Source organism: Xiphias gladius, chromosome 11 (genome assembly GCF_016859285.1).
Source record: "Xiphias gladius isolate SHS-SW01 ecotype Sanya breed wild chromosome 11, ASM1685928v1, whole genome shotgun sequence".
Taxonomy (NCBI): domain Eukaryota; kingdom Metazoa; phylum Chordata; class Actinopteri; order Istiophoriformes; family Xiphiidae; genus Xiphias; species Xiphias gladius.
The window spans coordinates 7,871,054-7,893,077 of record NC_053410.1 but is presented as its reverse complement, the minus strand read 5'-3'; the positions used below and the strand labels follow the sequence as shown (position 1 = coordinate 7,893,077).

Here is a 22,024-nt window from a genome sequence, read left to right as displayed (position 1 = left end):
TGCTGTTATTACTGTAAGTTCTACACTGTGAAAAGTTGTAGTGGGTTCAAGTCTCTGAAAAAGGTCATGGTGAAGAACTGCCGCTCAGCTGTATTTTATCTGTACTGCAGATATTGTACCAAATTCCCTTCTGGAGAGCAGTTCATCTATCTGTCCCCAGAGTGATAACTTTATTCAGCTTTGATGCAGGAAAAAAAGGCAAACAATTCTGGTCCTGAATTAAATTTAATCAGAGTTGTGCTGGATGTGCTTGTTTTTTATGTGTAGTTGTGAATTCACCTGTTTTCGAGGGTTTTTGTTATCATACAGACTTCTTCCTCAATAACTTCCCCAATCACAACAGTTCCTTCAAATTTAAATACGAGACGTATTGCTTTGATCGTCAGTTAGCTTATATCCTGTTTTTAAAGCTGCTGATAATGTCCTCACTCTGAGTTCAATCAAATTAAATTAAACGAGAGGACACACAGCTGAGCCTTTATTGTCAATCGATTCATGGCAGTCTTCCTCTCTCACTCTCTCTCTGTCTTTCGCTGTTTCCTGTCATCGTGGTAATTTAGCCGAGGCCTGTGGCTTGTCAAGGGATCAAGCCCCAGTAGCTCTACTGGCAGAGCTTTAATGAAACGCTTTTGGCTCACAAAGGATGTGTGTGTGTGTGTGTGTGTGTGTGTGTGTGTGTGTGTGTGTGTGTGTGTGTGTGTGTGTGTGTGTGTGTGTGTGTGTGTGTGTGTGTGTGTGTGTGTGTGTGTGTGTGTGTGTTTGTGTGTGTGTGGGTACTCAGTAAACCACCATCTCTGTCTATATACACCAGCTGAGCCAGTGTAATTGAACATCCTGCTGATTCCACCACAAACATATCAGAGTCACACACACACAACACATGCACAGGCGGTGAAGTGTAGTTGATAGTGTTGTGAACAGTGGCAATAGGATACAGTAGCTCTTATAGATAAGCAGAAGAGAGCAGTGGAAGGAAACGCGACTGGATGGTCGGAAGTGTGGAGAAAAATGCAGGGGTCTGCAAAAACATCGACTTTTTAGTAAGATGAGGACACTGTGGTAGCTATAGTACTGTAGTCAACAAAAAGCACATATCTCATGTATCGCTACACCAGCAGTGGCATATAGTGAGGGTGACATCATGATTATATTTTTGGTAGCTTGGAGTATCAGTTCTGTTTATAAAATGGAGAAAGTGTAAAGGAAGAGGGCTGAAATGTGGGTTCAGAGGGTTGGGTGTGTTTTCAGGAGTTAATGTGTATGTTTTTGTTCATATGTGTGTGGTGGAGGGAATGAGATAGGGAGAGCCGACTCTGCAGAAGAGTAATAATAATAATAAAAATAAACTTTATATCTAAAGAACTTTCCTTTACTGACATACAAAGTGCTAGCAGGGTAAAGGAAAAAAAGAAAAACAGACTTAAAAGTGTCTTCGAGTGGAATCATGAGACACAGGGAAAATAAAATTCTGAAGTCTTTCATCAGGCAGGATCGAATATTGTCCAATGCACACGTGGCAGACATACTCACATCACAGGCTGCAACAACCAATCAAAAAAGGAGTCGAAGGACAAACACCTGAGGGAATTACATCTCCAATAACTGATCAAATACATACAGTCAATGAAACGACCATGTATCTCAAGGTCAAGAGAATATACAAGATATCTGCCCAAGTCCAAATTAGGAATAATATTCATGATCAGCACCTTAAAGAAAAACAAGTCCTACAGATGATTCAGTATTTCAAGTCGATTAACAAACAAAACTACAAAAACAATGGAATCACTTATTATTAAAGTGGCTATAATCAATATTTTTCATAATAACAGAATCAAATGACAGTGTGAAAAAAAGGGTAACAGTTGGTTCACTCTCACTTTCGCACAGCTGAAGCGGACGGCTGTTCAATAATGTTGATTTGTTCTCAAATTTAGGGCAAACCTGCTTCAGTTGCTCCTATCTCTTCTAACATGCAGTAAAAACAGATAAAATAGAGAAGATGCAGTTTGGATTTACTTTAACTTTACTCTGAACAGTGCAGACTCCAAAGGAATCAAAAGAGGCAAAGACGATAAACTCCTGACAAATATTTTCCCTCATTCTTTTTGCTGAACCGGCAAGAGCTAAAAAAAAAAGTCTTGCTGAGCATATATCTGAATACTTACTGTATCAAAGCTGACAAAAGCATAGTTTGGCTTAGATAATTCATGCAGTACTGTTGTGTATGTCTTACACAACCAAGTACTCACAGCTTAAAGACTTGACGGAAAGGAAGGCTTTGACAGGGTTGACTGGATGGAGGGACAGAGGGTTGATTGGGTGGGTTAACAGTGGGCTCAGGTCTCATCATGGCCAGCAGGGCTCCCCATGTCATTTTAATGGGACTGTAATTGGCATATTGATTTTGAGAGCCCAGCTGGGATCAATGGGCACGGCTGCTTCGCAACGTAGGGAGACAAGAGGAGAGAGAGAGAGAGAGAGAGAGAGTGAGAGGAAAAGTAGATGGAATGACAGCGGCTGAGATATGGTTGTGATGACTGTGAAAGGGATAGCAATGACATTTTACTAATTAGCAACACACAACATGAAACAAGAGTTTCAGAGTGTGTACTGCTAGAATGATAACAGGCAGAGACAACACTCGGAGTTACAAATGGTGGTACAAAACAAATAGTCATTGTTCACACAGACATCTTAAAGTCCTCGGTGCATGGACGTAAGCTGAAATAACAAGGATACAAGGACTTCTTGCGAATTATGTATCAGCCTTGCTCAGATTGTCTGAATTTCATGACTCCTGCCCCTGTCCTGTTCATTTTGGCCATTCTGCCCCTGTCTCCTGCCATTTTTCCATGCAGGCACCAGGAGTCCCCGGACTTTCCCTCCTGTCCTAGTCACCTGACTCCCCACACCCACCTGCGCACCTGTTCACCATACTCAATCACCAGACCTTCCTCGGCTACCTACACACCTGCTCCCATTTGCCTCATGACTTCCCCTGCATATGTACCAGCCCAGTTTCCCCAGCCATTTGCCAATTCATTAAGGTCTTCATGTTTCTGATGTTGGCTTGGAGTTGTGTTTTCCTACCTGCACCTGACCTTGGACCTGTTCCCTCTTTTTGTTCTTGTTCTGCCTACGTGGGTTGCCTGGACTTTGTTAGCCTGTTCACTGTTGTGTTTATTAAAACCTCTTCACTGCATATGTCTGCCTGTGAGTCTGCGTTCGGTTCCAATTTCTCTGTTTCTCTGACAACAACACTTCCACTGCAAATTAAAGGTCACTCAGCTGCTGGTTCTGCTCTGCAAAAAAAACAACAAAATATTAGTATAAGGTGAATAAAATGTCATAGTTTTAAAAGGTATGTTCACCAAAATTAGAGGCACATTTTCCTCATGTACTCCTCGTGGTGTTGAGCAATGCAGATAGTTTTGGTTTTATTTGAACAGGTTTTGAGATGACTGACCTGGAGAAGTCTGCCTTTGCCCCAAATTCCATGGAGGTGAGTGAATTTTTTTTTGTGGTACAGACTGTTCTACAATAAAGGACAGAAAAGTGCCAAGTGCCTCTTCAGTCATTTGTTTCGTGGTAACGGATTAAGAGGCTACAGCCATGCTTACTGCTCTGTGAGGCGGTACTGACGCACAGCGCTGCTTTCAGCTAAATGCTAACATCAGCGCAATGACAATGTTAGCATCCTGATGTTTAGCGGGTATGTTTACCATAATGTAGCATGTCAGCATGTCGACATTTACTAGCCAGTTGTTTATTAGGTACGCCAAGATAAAAATTAATGCAGTTTAATACAACAGTTGTGTAATAAATCCTCCTTTTATGAAGGTTACAATATTCAGTTTTTCTTGACGGTGTCAAAGGTGTTGAACTGTGTGATCATTTCAGAGGACGTAGCTTGGGGTGCTTCAAAGCAATGACGGTAGTCTAAACAACATACATGCCTCTTTGTATAATGCCGTAGAGTTCAACAGAACCACAAACTGCAGCCTCCAAAATGAACACTTCTTCAACACTGTTTCAACAAAAACTGAACATTGTAACCTTCATTAAGGACTGTTTTATTAGACTGCATGTATCGGTTATAAACCGAAGGACTGAACGAAGGATTTGTCCTCTGGGCACCATGGATATCTGCATGGAAATCCATCCAAAAGTTTTTGGATGGCCGCTGGCATGGCTTTAAGAGTTATAGTTCAAATGGTCATAGTTCAAATGCTACACCTGAGGACAGTTCAGGACACACAATTACTGCTGATAAATGGCTAACATGAAATATGACTCCAGTTCCACTTAGACACTGTTGTTGCTTTCAGGGTGAAAGTCAGGGACAAGTTTTAGGGCCGTTCGAATCAATAGGAGTTTTCAAAAGAACAGCAGCACCTCACGTGTTCTGTCTGTAACTTTAAATTCAACATCTTGTCATGCTTCGATCCTTTCATCGTGAATCACTACCATGGTTTCTCCCCCTCTCTGTCTGAGACCTCTGTCTGTCTTCCTGTCTCGCGCACACATAAACATTTGCAGGTTTTTAGGAGTGTATATCATCCTTTGCAGGTCAGCTTCAAGGCCAGCGCTGGCGTTTGTCTCAGAATTGGACACTGACCTTTCTCTGTTGTGTCAGTTCCTGAAAAAGTCAACCAAAAGCTACGGTGAGGGAGGAACAGACTGTATTGCCTCACCAGACTGGCCTTTCAAAAGATGATGCATAAGTGGCTGTCTTGGGTGTTTGAATGTTAGTTGTTTTGCTTTTTAAAATGCACAAAATGTTGTTTTAAAGTTTTCCCTGTACTGCAAGCTCTTTCATTTAAAAAAAGAAAGCAAACAAAACACCCAAATGAGAAGTCATCTGTGGTAGAATTTGTGATTTAAATTGTCAGTGTCAATTTTTGTACATTTAGATGAATTATTTGACACGTATGAAAATACATGTAAGCTGTAAGTGGGCCATCAATGAGTTTTTAGATCACTTATCACACCCATTGAACAACCATTAATCATTTCTGATTGGCTCGGACACACAAGTGTCCACATGCAACCAGAGGCTGTAGATGAACTCTCACTAGATCACAGAAACCAATCAGCTCTATTGTTCTCTGGATAAAAAGGTGCATCGGTCCCAGTTGTCGTCCCCGTCGGTCCTTCGGGCCTTCAATGAATCAGGTCCAAACTTACTATCAGCCAGGATACAATCTGCCACCAGTGTGCTGCAATCGAATCATCGCCGCTACAGAGTGTTTTTTCAGCACGGTCCCACGTACACTACGCAGTTTCTGTATCGCAGCCTCCCTTGTCAAAACATGACATAGTGGATTAAACAGGAATATGGATCATTTCAGAAGGCATCTGAACAGTCCGATGTGGTAACCTTCAGTGCCGACCAGCCCCATGTGGGTATCGGGGAATAAATCCAGTGATGAGGGGTGCGGATGGAGAGATGGAATGAAGAGATTGCGAGACAGGAGCACAGTTCCCAGCTGAGCAGGGATTGATGAGTTTCTTTTGTGTGTGTGTGTGTGTGTGTAGATGTGAAGGTGCATGACTGAGTAAATCTGGATGAGATTGGAGCTATGCTGACTGTTTAACTCCAATTCGGTAGTCCCCAGACTGCCTTGAGAAGTGATGGATGGCCTTGCCTTTGGCTATCTACAGAGGAATAGAGTTTTAAATTGAGACAGAAGCAATTCAATTTAGAACAACTTTATTTGTAAGCCTCAGAGGCACAAAGACATAGGGATAAAATATGTTCATACTGTGCCAAAAGTAATTTTATTTATAAAGTCATTTGTCATTTAAATTAAATCAAGGGACACAAAACAAATGTGTAAAGCGTGAAATGTATCAGTGTCAACTCCAAGAAATGGGAGGAGAGTGTACCTGTGTATGTGTAAAGCTTAGAAGTTGAGAGTTACAGCATCTTAACTGTGCTAAATTTACACAATGTATGATTTAAAAATTACTTCCCTATTAGATTTTAATAAAATGGCACATTTTGCCAGTTTCAGGCTTACTTATTGCTGTAAAGCTGCTCTAATTAATATTTTGACATTCACAATGATTATGTGTAATGTGAAAAGAGTTAGTGGCATAGTGGCAAGTCCACAGACAATTTTCACCTGACTCAACATTTCCCAGTAGGCAGTTAATTTCAGTGAGTATCAATAAATATATATATATATATATATATATATATATATAAAACTGTTAGGCCTGCAACTTTCCTGTTTTGGTTCACTCTCACCACTCTCACAGCATCTCATTTCAGCCACAGCCGGCAGCTCTTTCGAGCAAAAAGACTTTATAAGCCGCAATCAGCTGGTGAACAGACATTTACAAAGTCTAGCATTTAGCATCTAAAGAACCGCGTACAGTGTTTCCCCCAGGAATTAATGGAGACCAAAACAGAGCCACAAGGAGAGTGACTTACATTCAAGAGGACACAACCCGAAAATTAATTCTAACGTTGCTACAAAGGTTTGCTTACACATTTGCAATATCATGTATGAGCTTCAGTTGAAATCAATTAATGTGGGTTTAAGGATAAGGTATCGCCATAACAAATTTAATTTACAGAAGTTATTTGTTTGTGGCACCCCTGGACAAAAGTTTTCTCCTTGGACATTCAACCGCCAGGGACCATGTGCACATTCAGCGCAAACAGGTACTACTGAGATGTGATTGCATTCAGATTTATAACTGTACTTTAATGTAATTATTAGCATCATTATATGCCACCCTGGAAACAAGAAGATTTGCAGAGAGAATGGATGAGAAAATTAGGCTGGAATTAGTGGAAATGTTGGGATTTTTGTCTTATTACAAACATGTCTCAACTCCTGCGAGTTAAAGCAATACGCTGTCTGCCTTTAAAGATAGTATCTGACTTGCTTCATGTTGTGTGTGTAACTGTCTTAAAGATGGATGATGTTCCTGCTGTATTGATTGGCACCAATGATGTTGTATGGATTCAGACTGAAAGTGAAAAAGACAGAAGTTGGCAATAAGCCAAGCAACGTTTCTGTTAGTAAAAGCTTTTAAATACACATTGCTGTGTAAAGACGCATTTGGTGTAATTTCATGTTTATTTTTCTATACATTTAATATGATCAACTCCTAGAGGATTTTATAGAGAAAGCATAATGGCACCATAAGCCTTTGACCATCAGAGCATGTATAAAAAATCTTCCAAAGAAAAGCTATATGCAGAAAAAGGAATCCTTGCACAAGTCTTGTCCATAATAAAAATCCCATCATCCATTTTGTAGGCCTTGTAAGCAGTGGGTCATCTGGACCCTTGGGTGCATCACAGGGTTTTTTAATCACATCTGAGCCTGGAAGATCAAAAAGCATCAAAACACAATGACACAGTGTATAATTACCACAAAGCAGTAAAGCAGAGCAATAATAAAAGCAAAATGAAGGGACATTTGACATAATACAGAAATATTTTAATAAATAAGCATGAGGCATGAGTGGTCACTGGATGGTTTGGTGAGTTTGAAAATGAAAGGAATCATATGTTATGGCCTTCACAATCCCCAGATTTCAACCCAGTTGAACACCTACCAGAGACTGTGGACCCCTATGTTAGACAATGCTCTCCGGCAGCCACACCGAAGCTCCAAATGAGGAAAGATGTTCATCCCTCCAGTAGAGTTCAGAGACTTGGAAGACAAGGAGCATTGACACTGTTCTGCAATCTTGTGGTGACCCAACACTTTGCTAAGACACTTTTTTCATTTAATTTGTCACCAATTTGACTCTCTCATTAAGTAATATACACTAGCCTGCAAGAAACTGCTTAGTATCTCAGTTCTAGACCTCTGAATCATTGCCAATTTCTGATTTGTTCAGCAGCTCAACCGAGAGCTGACCCGGACCAGGTCCTGGGACCGGTTCCTTGGATCCGAGTGGTTTCATGAGGACCTGTAGTTGTCACTGTGAGTTTGACACAGCCAGGCTCGTTGTTTCCCTCTAACGGCTAACAGTCTCCTGACTCTGTCTTCATATTCAGCGTACAGACACGATGATGAGATGGGTATGTCACGTGCTACTGATTGGACGTGTCAAATCAAAACAAAATCAAAACAAAATCCCAAACAGAAAGTGGCCAAAAATAACACAAAATGTAAGTTCAGTTTTATTAACTGGCTGAGAGGGAAAATTCTGACGTAACATTTTTAAATATGACATTAAATGTGCTCAGTTTTGTCTTTTTACTTCAGAGTTCGTATGAAAGTAAAGTAGCTGATGCTTTTCGTGTCAACATGAGATAGCCTTTCATAGAATTACACTAGTGGCATTGTTATACATACAAGTATGTTATATATTTTACATCTTGTTGGATAAATGAATTAAGGCTAAATATGTTTTGAGTTACAGTTCCTGTTCCAGAGTAATCAACACAAAAGTGAGCAGATCCATAAATGCGCAAGACTTGACAGAAATGTCAAACAGACTGATAGTGGAAAATCTTCAAAGACGTGTAGCTCTGGGCTTCCAGCCAATACAAACTAAGCGCCAAGAATCTGATCATCCACTCCTTTCTTTTATTTGACCAGTGGCGTCAAGTAGAGATGATCACTACTTTTTCAGATTAAACAGAGATGGAAAAAGGGTCCTTGGCCAACCAGCTACAGCACTCTGTAATTCAACTGGATTTGCTTTGTAGTCTTGAAGACACTTCCCAACACATCTAAACACTTCATCCTCAGTTGTCTCTCACTCTCAACTCTCCTCGGGGCTTGACGCATGTCCAGTTGACCTTTGTCTTACTGTCTTGGATGACTGATAATCTTCAAAAACATTGCACTCGTTCACTGATAAGGTAAGCCCTATAACTATGAAGTCGCAAATTTATGAGGCTGCTGTGATTTTGCTTGAGTAAGGGGCAGATTTGTTTAATTACTGATCCGGCTGGCAGAGCACTTGGAGCCCTGGGATCACTCAGGAGACCCAAAGAGACACTGAAATGAATTAAGAGCACACCTTCTTTCTGGAGTGGAGCACTCAATGTCACTTTCCATAAAGCAAGAGCAGACAGTGGCACAAAGGTGACAAGTTATGACAGTGCGAAAGCAGTAGCACACTGCCATGTCTTAGTATTTCGAAGAATCAAATGTGAAAAGGCTAAAAGTACAATGCATTACACCCTGTAATGACACAGACTAATTTTGGTCAACAAAGGACAGTGATAAGGTATCAGAAGACCCCAGTTTAAAAAAGTCTGCAAGCAGCAAATCAAATAATATAGAATAACAATCTTTGGCAAAATGTGGAACTGGATTTGGGGACCGGTGACAGCAGCATAACCATCTTGCTCCCTGTAGACAATATGCTGGAGTCATGAAGCAATGACGCTCTGAAGGAAAGCACAAAGGGAGAATTATTCTCCTCAGTGCTCTTGGGTCAAATTAAAATGCTATGCCACAACTAGTAAATCAAATCAACAGAAGTTACCCGTGCAAAACATAATTAAGATGATCAAATTCCAAATACATAGAACACCGTTTACAGGTTGCAGCAAAAAGCTATGAAAAATACCAAACAAACTTCTAGGGTTGGTCTACCCTAACAAAACATGTTATCAGGCTTAACTGACTCTAAATGACCATTGATGCTAACCGTTAACATTTTCCTTAGCCTGTGACTTGCTAATGCGAATCAAAAAAGGTATGTTCAAATTGAATTTTCACCTTGCATCATTTGCATGAATTTGACTGGACCTTTTATGCATCCAGGCTGTGTTATAACTATAGTTATATAGTATTACTATTTACTGCACTACTACGCCAGGCTCAAAAAATCCACAATGGAACGAAAAAAGTAGTGTCCATGTCACGTACACTACTTTCCGCTAACAATCCCCCAATGCAATCCTCCACATTTCTCAGTTGCGAAAATTTTCGTTGTGCAACTCTACAGCTGTCAGTGATGACGCAAATCGATGATTTGTAGTGTATGAAATCTTGATTTACTGCTTACTATTAAGTAAACTATTGAGTTTCCGTTATACAGGGAGCTGTGATTGAGTGACCAAGGGGGGGATTTTTGACACAGCCCCAATCTACCAACTGTACAGACCTTAGTTCTTGGCTAGCTAGCAACAAACAAAACTCCAGTTCTTTCTCTTATTTCCCTCCATTCTGTCTCCCCTTTTTCCTCTCCTCTGTGTACGCATATTTGTAAAGCCCCAGGATGAGCATGAATATTTCGCTCAAGTTGAAACATTTCCAACTCAAATTTGCTCTGCCTGAAGCACATTTGCATCTAATCACATCAATCCAGTCAGCTTGTATGCAATCACACCACTTCTAAAATTTGCCTCGCGTTATGCCTGAACACACAGTACATATAAGCCCACAAAGCCCTAATGCCAATCTATAATACATTACATACACATATCCCAGCCTTGCATGCAAACTCAAATTCACAATTCACATTCATCTGCGACAAAACCATTGAATTCAGTGTTTGCAGAGTTTATACTTTATTTTGTCTGCATAACAGTCCCATTTTAGTACTCTTACCTATGCAAAGTATATCTAGGACAACGGTCAGGAACACTGTTCATAGGATTGCTTGGTGTAACCTCAACATGCATCAGCTCTGCTGTAGTTTTTGAATGTGGACGGGGCTGTAATGCCGTGAGATTGATACACAATGACATGGAACAGCTAAGAAACCAAAAGCATATGCATGCTCATATACTGTGCATGTAAGAAGATCATGCACGCAGAAGTTCACAAACGCATTTTCTACTGTGCATCAATGTCATTACAAAGTCCCTTGGCAATCTTTGTTGCTTTCTGTGTCTGTCACCTGTGTGCATACTCAGCCTTTCAAAGGCAGAGTGACTGATATGTTCCTGTCTGTTGCTCTGTCTTTCAGTTTGAACCCCTACATCTTGTATTTATTTAAACATTTTTGGCATCTCTGCACTGAAAGCTTAGTAATCAAAGTCAATCTCCTTTAACACCCCTTCAACCTTCTTCATTTCTGTTTTGATGAATTACCCTGGAACCATTTGCTCCCCACAGCCTTGTGTATAACCTCAGTTTCACCTTGATCCCAAACAGTGGAAAGGACTTATGACACATAATGACACCAGATGATAAACAGACAGGTCTGTTTAACCCATCCTAGTCCACATCTACACAGCCACCAGGACAGCATCACTTCAAGTAATGACCACACTGTATTTGAGTGAGTTTTATGGGAAGCCAAAAGATTGGCTTAGGATCAAACCTCCCAACATCTCTCCACAGAAGCAGTTCCTTGAAAATACCTGAGGCTGGAGAAGCACGTTTGTGAATTAAATAGAGAGCAGATGAGGTCATAGACAGTACGTGTGATGTTGGTCATGGTTTGAAGGAGAAATACTTTGATGCTAGGAGTTAGATTTACCACTTGCATTAAAGGTACTGCAGCCAGAGAATACAAATTTAGTCAACAGGTGGAAAACAGGTTGAGCTAGTGTAACGACTTTACTCTTTGAATTAATAGGAGCTTACCTACTTGTATTACAATCGGAAGCTTTTTGGAGCCTGCATTAGAGGAACTGCATCTGAAGGCACTTCCTTCTAAACATCAACATTCAACAGTGGTGGTTGTTGCTTTGATTGGGGATGAGGTTAAACTTGGAAAGTTTTTAACCCAAAAAATGTGTGCATTGAAGTGTCGTAAAGACACAGCCATCAACCAGCTAGTTTATCTTAGCAGAAAGACTGGAAACAGGGGGCAACAGTTAGCCAACATAACAAAATCTGTCTTCCAGCACCTCTAAAGCTCACTAATTAGCATGCTATATCTGAGCCAAAAAAAGTCCAGCACATAACTGCATGTAAAATGGCAATTTGTCATTTTTACACATTGGTTTTTGTACAAATTAAACAAACAAGACATAACGTATTTGTTAACATTCTACAGATGCTAGGTTAGGATTGGCAAGCTCTTTCCCCTTGTTTCCATTCTTTATGCTAACTTAAGCTAAGCTAACCGCACGCTGGCTATAGGGTAATATTTATCATACAGGAATGACAAGAACATCAATCTTCTCCTCTAACTCGCCACCAGAAAGCAAACAAGCCATTTCCCAAATTTTCAAACCTTTGCTCTAAGCAGGATAAATACAATCTTCCAGTGAAGCTGTCCAGTCGTCACTGACGGAGGACTTAATAAACTAAATAGGAACATATCACTTTGCTGAGAGTACACTCTCCTTTTATTTGTGACACTCGGAATGATAAGGATAGAGTTAATACACTGGAGAGAGAAAAGAGAAACAGAGACAGAAATAGGCAGAAGAGATAGGACACAGACACAGACTCAGACAGTAAACATAGTATAATGAAGAGCATAACTTTATAAACTTTATCTCAACTCAATACAGAGAACTAAAGAGAGATGGGAAGTGAGAGAGAAAGCAACCAGACAGTTTACTGGAAATGAGCTTTGTTCCAAACATCAAAACACACACGCGAATACACACACCCCCAAAGAAAGTTGCCTCCTCAGCACTTAGACAGCACGACAGCACCCTTTCTGATATTGACCTCTTACTGTCACTCATTCTGCACCTCTGGCATTCAAAAGCTCCCATACATAAATAAACAGCATGCAAGGACACACAAACACATAGAGCTGCTGACTAGCTGTAGGTGTGTATAGACATAAATGCTGAAACCTCATAGCAGCAATACTAGGAAAACAGTGTAAGTCCAGCTGAGTTTCACATTATCGCTGTTATTTTATCTTTATTAAACACGTAACATCCCGTGAGACAGAGACAGGACAGACAAACCCAGGATGTACACTTCACTGAAGGACAACTGATTGAGTTCAACCATTCGGTGGTGATGAATGCTGCTGTGGTAGCAGTGGCCTTCAACTAAGAGATGTGAGCTCAGCTCTGGATTTCGTACTGCATTGCTTTCACCGCTGAGAAAGTCTGGAAACGAGGTTTAACCTGAGGCAAGTGTCACTCAGTCCAAATTGATGTTGGTGCAATTGGAAACACCGTTGATATGTTCAAACTATTTACAGATTGTGTTTTCAAAGTTCACTGTCTATATTGAAACACCAACACAATGCAGAAACACATAAACCCATTTTCTATGTATACTACACATGAGCCAGCTGTCTAGTGCTGGATCATGTAACAACCATACTTAAGAAATATAAAAAATCTATCTTTTCCTTTTCTATACTGCAACGCCAGACCAATACTTTAATTTTAGAATCCGTTTTTTATGGTCAAAAATGCCAACCAAAGCTGAAAAACCTTTGCCAGATTTATCCACTTTGCTGCATTGTTTATTCCTCCATGTGAGTGTTGCTCGAATGGGATAAATTAGTTGACAGTAAACTTTGGTGCAGAAGCCAGGACTGCAGTTTTATCAGGCAGCTTTGAGGTTCAAGTGTGTGCGTGTGTGTGCTGTGTGTGTGTGTGTGTGTGTGTGTGTGTGTGTGTGTGTTACTGATGAACAACAAAAGGTGGTTGTAGTTGTGCTAGAAATATCTCACTTTGAAATCACATCAACTATTTTCCTCACTATCAGTGCGATCAGTGTTTTAGGGTGGATTTTTTCAAAACTCATACTGTAGATTCGCTTCGGGCTCACATTCATAGGGCTTCACTTCCTGTTTAGCTGCACTCACTAAAAACACACACACACACACACACCACCCACTCATCCTCAGCCAAATATACTGAGATGGTAATCAGAAATTAAATTAGACAGAGTATTAAGTAAGTATTAATTAGACAGTTAACAGATTTAACTTCAAACAATCAAAATCATGTTGTTTTCATTGTTCAACTATTTGTAGGATGTAAATAGCCTGCACCAGAGTGTCCTTCTCTGTCACGGCATGACAAATAGTTGCCATACCTATCAACAAGGAGAGGAAAAGTTTAAAAGAAAAACTGTCACACTCCTTGTTGTTGCTTTACACACACATTCATTTGCGGGTCCATGCAAGCATGTTTCTGTGTGAGTGGAACTGATACACTTGTCTATGTATTGTGTGCATACGGACTCTTATTTGCGAGACTAGCTGTCATCAGGTCTCCAGCAGCTGTGTGAACAATCTGCTTTTGCCTACGTGATGAACCAAAAGCAGGACAACATGTGCTTTTTTCACCACGGACGCTTTGCTCATCACAAATGTTATTAAACCGCGGATGGATGCCGTAAAGAGGGGAAACGGTAATTGAGAGAATAATTGAGAGAGTGACGGAAAGGTAATAGTGTCAGGCAGAGGTTTGCCAGTATTCTCCTAACATCTCATACTTTGAAAAACAAGTGTCCAGATAGTAGAGAGACTAAGTGATCTGCATACAGAGGAGTTGGTTGTTTTTTATGTTTTCTGGTGACTATTGTCACCTCTTACATAAGTTGTAATGATGTGTGTAATGATGTCTCTCAATCTTGTATAATGATGTGCAGTTTTATGTGGACCAAAATAGCACTTATAAATAATGTGTCAGGTGTTCAGTTGGCCTTTTCTATCATCATTATTAAGGTTGCACTTCATTGGATTAAACTGTGCCAACATGCAACAAAACAGTGGTCTATTTGTGACTTTACAGGGCTGCTTAAGTTTTCAAAAACTCATCAGGTTATATATTATATCAGTGATGTAAAACCTGTCTGGATAATACTTATATTCGTGTAACCCGAGTTGTCAAATTGAATTGTTTTTTTTAATGTACTTTCGGATTGAGAGGTATTTCCAATGTATAGTGGTGGAAAGTAACTAAGTACATTTACTGAAGTAGTGTACTTAAGTACAGTTTTGAGGTACTATTCTTGAGTGTTTCCATTTTATGCTACTTTATACTTCTAACCTATTACATTCCAGAGTGAAATGCTGCACTTTTTACTCCACTACATTTATTTGGCAGCTGTAATTACTAGTTTCTTTGCAGATTAAGATTTTACATGAAAAAACATATGATGATCTTAGAAAATACATTGTCTCCTAATCATTTTGGCTTGTGGCCCCTTACAAAAAATCAGTGCTTTGTTGGGGCCCCTTGTGATGTTTCAGATGTCTAGTTTCATTTAAATATTGGTTGAGGTGTAATGAGTTAGAATAATCGATTACTTCACAAAATCTTTTTCTTTTAAAAAAAAAAAATTAAACCACCTCACAACCACTCAGCTTTATCTTGTGACTATTTGGACGGGGACTATCCCCAAGGTCGTGAACCACTGGACTGAAATACCTCTGTACTTTTGTAAGTAGGATTTTAAATCCAGGACTCTTACTTGTATTGGAGCATTTTTACACTGTTGTAAGAAATGTCCTTGCCAGTTAAGACTTTAGTTATGTGTAAATAACTCTTGAGTTCAGCAGTGAATAAGTACCAGTTTTAAAATGAGGTGTTATTGGAGCAACATCAGCTTCAAAGTTTGATTATCCAGTCTGACCATGTAGTGAAAAACATGTTGAAGAGCACTAGCTCAATATAGGTTTGTAGATGTGTGCTTATTCAATCTCCTGTGCACCAATATTGGCTGCTATAACTCAGTGTTTGATTTTCAGTCAGTCCTGACCTGAGTCAGTCCTGATCTGTGTCATGCTACATTCTCCATCCAATACAATGACAAAAGCTTCAACTGCCTCTTCTCATCCTGTTTCTCTGCCTCTTCTTTCTATCTTTTCTCTCCGCAAACATCTGTGTTCATGAATGTGGTGATCTTGTGCTCTACGCGTCCTCCTTGCATCCACACAACATCTACAGTGCTCCAAGTGCTCATTAAACAAATTAGATCAGGATATGTTGTTGATAGTTTCTGTTGTGTTGTTGTTGGTGGTGTAAACTTCTCTTTCCCTCTGAGCAGCATGGCTCCCTGTTCTCATCATGCCTCGACAAAGAGGAACCACTGATAAGAGGATAATTGGGTCCCTGACACTTTTCTCAGGCTATAATGTGGAGAAATGTATTCTGCCTCTCTGTAGGTGCACTTTAAGACTTCCTTAAATGTGCTTCCAACGCTGCAGGGGCCATATGACTTGTGCTCATGAGCCGTCAGCTCACTGCAATATTTCAAGTGTCCTTATGCTTTACTTCACCAGCTTTATGGTGATATAGCAGAACAAAACAAACCGGGAGATAAGGAAACTAGAGCCAACTTTAGACAATCAATACACAGTCTGTTCTCAAACTTTGTGAAGCAGATAGTTTCCCATCTCGCTTATAAATGAGCAGAATGTGCCAATCCTTAAACAAATGTAATAAAGAGCAGGCTTTAAACAACTGAGAGGTTTGGCAGAGGGTTGCAGAAAGAAGGGCAGCCGGCCTTTGTTTAAAACTTCTCCCTCTGATCTGAGGATATACACATCCACCCTCTCTGGCCTGACCTTCACCTCTGTCTGTAGTGTTTGTCTGCAAGCAGAGAGACAGTAACAATGAATGCGTAGCCTATTTGTTTTTTGTTTTGTGTGTGTGTGTGTGTGTGTGTGTGTGTGTGTGTGTGTGTGTGTGTGTGTGTGTGTGTGTGTGTGTGAGCCTGGCACTGTGCCTTCCACCTTGCACAGCCTTTTTTTGGATGGACTCTGGAGGGCTTTTTAAAACAGCCGGCGAGCAGTCTCGCTAAATCATGTTATTCATGACCCTGTTTTTGCAAGTCATTCAAAGCTACCTTTGTCTCTGGTAGAACACTGGAATTTTATAGCATACGCCACTGTAATTAACTTTAACTGTCCACAGCCAAAATGCCTCTTTAAAGCACCGACACAGGAAAAAAAAGATTTGTGTAAGATAGCTTAGAAAAAAACAATCAAGTGGGATTCAGATTTTTAGAGATATTGCTTTGGTGATGAAACTGAATTGCTGTTTCAGTGCCCTGTTTATAGTGAGGCAGCAATATGGCAAGGGTAGGTAGCAGTGTTTTACCATCAGGTACCGTAGATATGCACTGTTAGAGGGTCAGTTCAAAAATATTTGCAAACAGACACATACCCTTAGTAGGATCTAGCCATGCAAACAGTGCTCGGGTTTTAAGATATATGTTTCTGAGATTTCTGTCTCAGTACAATAGAGGTAAATGAATTTCTCTTCATGGGGCTCACTGCACTGAAAAATGACAAGCTAGTAGCCCTTGCTTTTTTTCCTCCTTTTGTGACTGTCACATTTAAACACAGTCTTTGTACTTCTAAACAGTTACTGTGAGACAGACTACTGTGCCTCCTGTAATTCAAGGTGTATTGATCTAAAACTGTGCTCCAGTGTCAGATAACACTGTCCCTAGTGCACACTCTGAGTCCCACCTCTTCATATATCTGCCATTATGCTAATACACATCCGACCACAGGTAAATGCAGCAGCTGTTAGACAAACGCTGCAAATATATAGAGGCATGCAGTGCCTCATCTAGACCTTCATCTACATTTGCTTATATTTCAGTACGTCTGGCATAAGGTCCAACAGATGAGTGACAGTTTTGCTCTAACCTTCGTTTACAATGTGAGCGCTTGCCGAGTATGCTTTTGTTAAGTGCCTGGGGTTCTTTAACAGTAGGAGAGTTAGAGATGATGGCCCCCCCCCCTTCGCCTACATTTTTCCAATCAAGTCTATTCCTCCACCCATTGCCTCATTCAGCAGTTGATTCACTTTAACCTTCATGCTACTGTCACCCTTTCAGGTAGCTGTGGCGCCAACAGGAGACTCAGAGCATTGAGGGTGAACATGTTGGTGGAGCAGACTGTGGCTGCACACAGGGAATAAGAATAATATTTCACCAACCAGCGCTGCCAGGAAATAGACGACGTTATTCCCATGTCAGACAGATGGCTGTGCGAGGACGAGACTGTGAAGCTGAATATCCCTGCTAGTGTCTCTCTGGTCCACTGGGGACACTCCATTGACTGACTGCTAGATTCATTTAATTCCCACATGTGAACCTATGGGCATGAATGTCTTTAGCTACTAGAAAAACGATAAAATAACCAAGGCTTTCTGTTTGTATGGCTCACAGAGGTCGATGGTGTATGCTATGAGATGTGTCTTTCGGGATAATGAGTCTAGCTGACTGTGCTAATGATCTGCTGTGTTCAAGGATAATTAGTTTTGGCTCTTCTGGCGGCTTTCAGACGGATCAGGATACATTTGTTATTGTTTTACAAATAGCTGGGGCGTTTCCCAGTAACTGGGTCAAATCTACTGTACATCAGCAGCTCACTATATTGAAAGCATGGGTGAGGATCCAGAGTCTGCAATAGATACACTTGCTGTTCTCTGTTAGTGACTTTCAGTCCTAAGTTTGAATAAAAACTTGAATATAATGAAATAAACACTTCATAATTATATAATAATTATAGATAATGATGTACTTTTTAGATTCTTAAAATAAGAACCAGAGGTTGTGTTATTACCTGAACATTATGAAAGCTTGTGTCCTTACACCACTGACTAGTGTAGTATAGTAATGACTACTGTATCATTAATAGACCTTGTCACAGCAGGAAAAACAGCCATAATTAATGTTATTAGTTTTATCAAGTCAAAATGTCTGGTTTGAAAACAAACCTGTCTCACAGAAATAACATTAACAGGCTACTAATTTGCAACAACAAATATACATAACGGGGACCAAATTAAGTCGTTCATCAACATAATGAGGAAATGTTGTTAATGAACGGATCAGCAAAGTCGCAAAATGTTCATACAGAACATATCTAACGTCAAATATCAATGTCAAACTGCTGACTGACTGTGCTTGTAGCAACTACAGCACCATTCATGTTTTTATGGTTATGTTTAGGCACTCAAAGCACTTGGTTAAGGTTAGAGAGAGATACTGTGGTGTTGGTTAAATGCTCAAAAAGTCAACGATGACTTGAAGCACAAGACACGAGTTGCTTACTTTATTAACGTATAAACAAAATCCCAATCTTCCATAACTTGAATCACTTGTGTGGTACAACAATATAGCACTTTCTTTGAATGACAAAATATTGCCAGTGAACATATTTACTGGCAGTTATTACATTGCCTTCAAAACGTATTTTGTAAAACAAATTAGTAGTACATAAACTTTCTTTTTTTCAGGGGGGAGGGTTAGTGAAAAGTTTCTGTTCTATTCTCAGTTTCCAAGCTTGTCTAATACACAACATTAACTCTCACAGAGCTCTCCCATCGGCATCAGAGCACCACAAACACGTAAATGACCTGAGCTGATGTCGCAGGTTAGATAATGCCATATGTAAAAAAAACAAAAAAAACAAAACAGTTTGTTCCCAAGGGATGACATGTTAGAATAGAGACCTTTGCACAATTTTTTGCTGTCTTTGCCAGCAGGTCCTCCAAAGGTCTACAAATCCCATAGGAAGTAGTCATACTAATAAGCAGGAGAACTTTTCCCACCTCCTGCCAACAATAATGGATTGTGCTCTTTTTTTTCTGCAGAGTAATTTTGCAGCGATGGGGGTTATTTAGCTGTTGAGTTCCAGTGTTTTCTTTCTTATAATTGGTCACCAATACATGAGACATGAGCCAGAACGACACTTTGGCATGGCGATCTGTGTAGAGGGTTGATTAATGTAAAGATATACAAAGCAATGCTGACACAAACCTTGATGTTTCTTAACTAAAGCTGCAAATTGCAGAACGTGGATTTTTGTGCAGACAACAAGATAACCACAAAATTCAACCGCCATGTAATCTGATTACATTCTCGCTTTTTAATCAAGTCATTTTCTGGGTTTTCACATACATGGTAATTTTGATCAATTATACAGTAAATAAATATATTAAATCATCTTAACATGCTGTGCATCAAATTAGAAAACAAGAACTCCATGAAAAAAAGCTAACATCCAAAATTGAAATATTTCACCCAAAATTATGAACAGGTAACCAAGGTCTGCTGGTATTAAGATATGGCAGTAAAACCATAGGCCGTCATCTTGTGGGCCACTTACTCTGTAGCCAGATGGAGCCGCAAGCTGCTGGATGACAAACAGCTGTGAATTTTGTCCCCTTCATATTTTCACCTCCCTTATAGAACATTTTGACCCTTACTTCCTTCTTTAACGTATGGGATCATTTGGACTTTGTCCAAATATCCAATGTTAATGGCTAAAAATAAGGCCAAAGCCAAAAATGTGTCTTTTTTTTAGTTTAGTTTCTACTGATCACTTTGTTTTCTTTCTTTCCTTTCTGTGTTTCTCCTGACTCCCCACTCTCTCTCTTTCCTCTTTCCTTTTTCTCAATCCTCGTGCTCTTTATTTGAAAGCCTGAACTGGCAAGGTCATACGCAGACCCTCTATATGTTTGTGTTTAATTCCCCTCTGTAACATGTTATGACCTGCTGAGGTGTGCATTAAATCAACAGACGTGTCAACTAGAGCAGTCAGCTAATGGGAGCCAAGGTTGGGGAACTTTGGCCTTGTTCTTACTGTAGTTTTGAAGAGTAGAAAATACACCTTGGAAATCAATGTTTCTTTCCTTCTCTCTCTTGCAGTCTCAGCAGAAGTGCATTGTGATCTTTGCCTTGGTGTGCTGCTTCGCCGTGCTGGTGGCGTTGATTTTCTCCGCTGTGGACATTTGGGGCGAAGATGAAGACGGGATCACAGAGGAGAACTGTAGCAAGAACTGCAGGTGAGAACTGCAGAACCACACACACACACACACACAATTCATTGCCCGTGGACACATTTGTGAACAGTTCAGCCAAAGTGTGATTTTTTGCTTGACCGGCATCTTTGATTTAAAACTTTTTCAGCAGTCTGAAGACACGAAAGAAAGCCAAGAAAAAAGACAAAACAAACAGTAATTTTGTGCAAAAGTAACGGCTTTTCTGTCTTTCTTTTAATCATCTAGTGACCCCTCTTTGGTGGTCCTGACCTCCAAGCTGTGATAGACTACGTTATGTCATATTAGGTGTCATTAATATCATTATTAGTCATTATTAAACAACAAATTTTGTCCCAAATGGCTTCCTGCCCATCAATAACATGTGTTACTTTTTTTCCAATTCATCCCATTGCTTCTATTCTATTTTGTGGCATTTCCCATTAGCCAAATAATTTATGGGAAGTTTGGTTTGGATTCATTTAAAATTATCACTTCTAAACAGGATATAGGACCACAGCCTTTTTTTCTCGCTTTGCTTGTTTGTTTCTGGTTTTGCTGATTCAAAATTATTCAGAATGCCTGCTTCCAAGTAGACATGCCCGGTGTGAGAAAAAAAATGAGAGTTTCTTTATTTTTAGGAGCTACAATGTGTACACAAAAAAGGAGAGTAAAAAAATAATTAATTGTAAGATATAAATCTTTTGAGACTATGGTTGACATGATTTTGGACGTGTAGTTTATGCCTTTGGTGCTCGTACCTTCTATATATGAAAACCTTTCTTTAACCCGTTTGGCTTGCCTTGGCCTTGCTTAGTGTGCTCCACCAGCTTCTGTTGCTAGAAACAAATAGTTTTAGCTCAGTTATGAACATAAAGCAGTTCCAGTCTGTGCAATGTTACAATCCCAAGGGGTCTAACCCACCGGCACAAGATATAAACTGCAGTGTAGAGGCAGCAGACCTCTCAACATTGCTTGCATTATTTTAGAGGGAGTATAGAAAAACAATGCGGCAATGTAAAAAAAAAAAAAAAGATCCATCAACCTGATCCTATTGTAGGCACCCCCTCTGCCTTGAAATGAACCAGGCTGTTTTGAAAGTTACTTTATACCAGACTTTAGCAGGTTATTACATTAAAAGTTTTAAGAATATGGATCCCCAGAAAAAAAACCCTGAAAACCACTGTAGTATGTCCTGATGGTGAAACTGGTTAATCAGCAGTTCTGCAGTCCCTGTTCTCCCAGTCTCCACTTCCTACTGGTACTCCTCCATTATCCCCTCGTCATTCAATTTCCCATTCAGCCTCAAATTACTTCCCTCTTTCTCTTCCATTGTGTCTGTGTCCATCTACTCTCTCCCTCTTCTTCCTCAAATCAGCCATTTAACAGCCTTCCAGAGAACTCTGTCAGGCATCCCTCACTTCC

At 40.0% G+C, this 22,024-nt stretch overlaps 1 protein-coding gene across 1 annotated transcript in view; it reads left to right on the top strand.

Annotated features, from left to right (window-relative positions):
* The window catches only part of LOC120796279 (inactive phospholipase D5-like), a 61,776-nt gene that overhangs the window by 21,034 nt on the left and 18,718 nt on the right, over positions 1–22,024 (top strand). Inside the window, exon 2 of the mRNA XM_040138914.1 lies at positions 20,490–20,626. Within this exon, the coding sequence (XP_039994848.1) occupies positions 20,490–20,626 (137 nt within the window). The remainder of the gene's footprint in view (positions 1–20,489; positions 20,627–22,024) is intronic.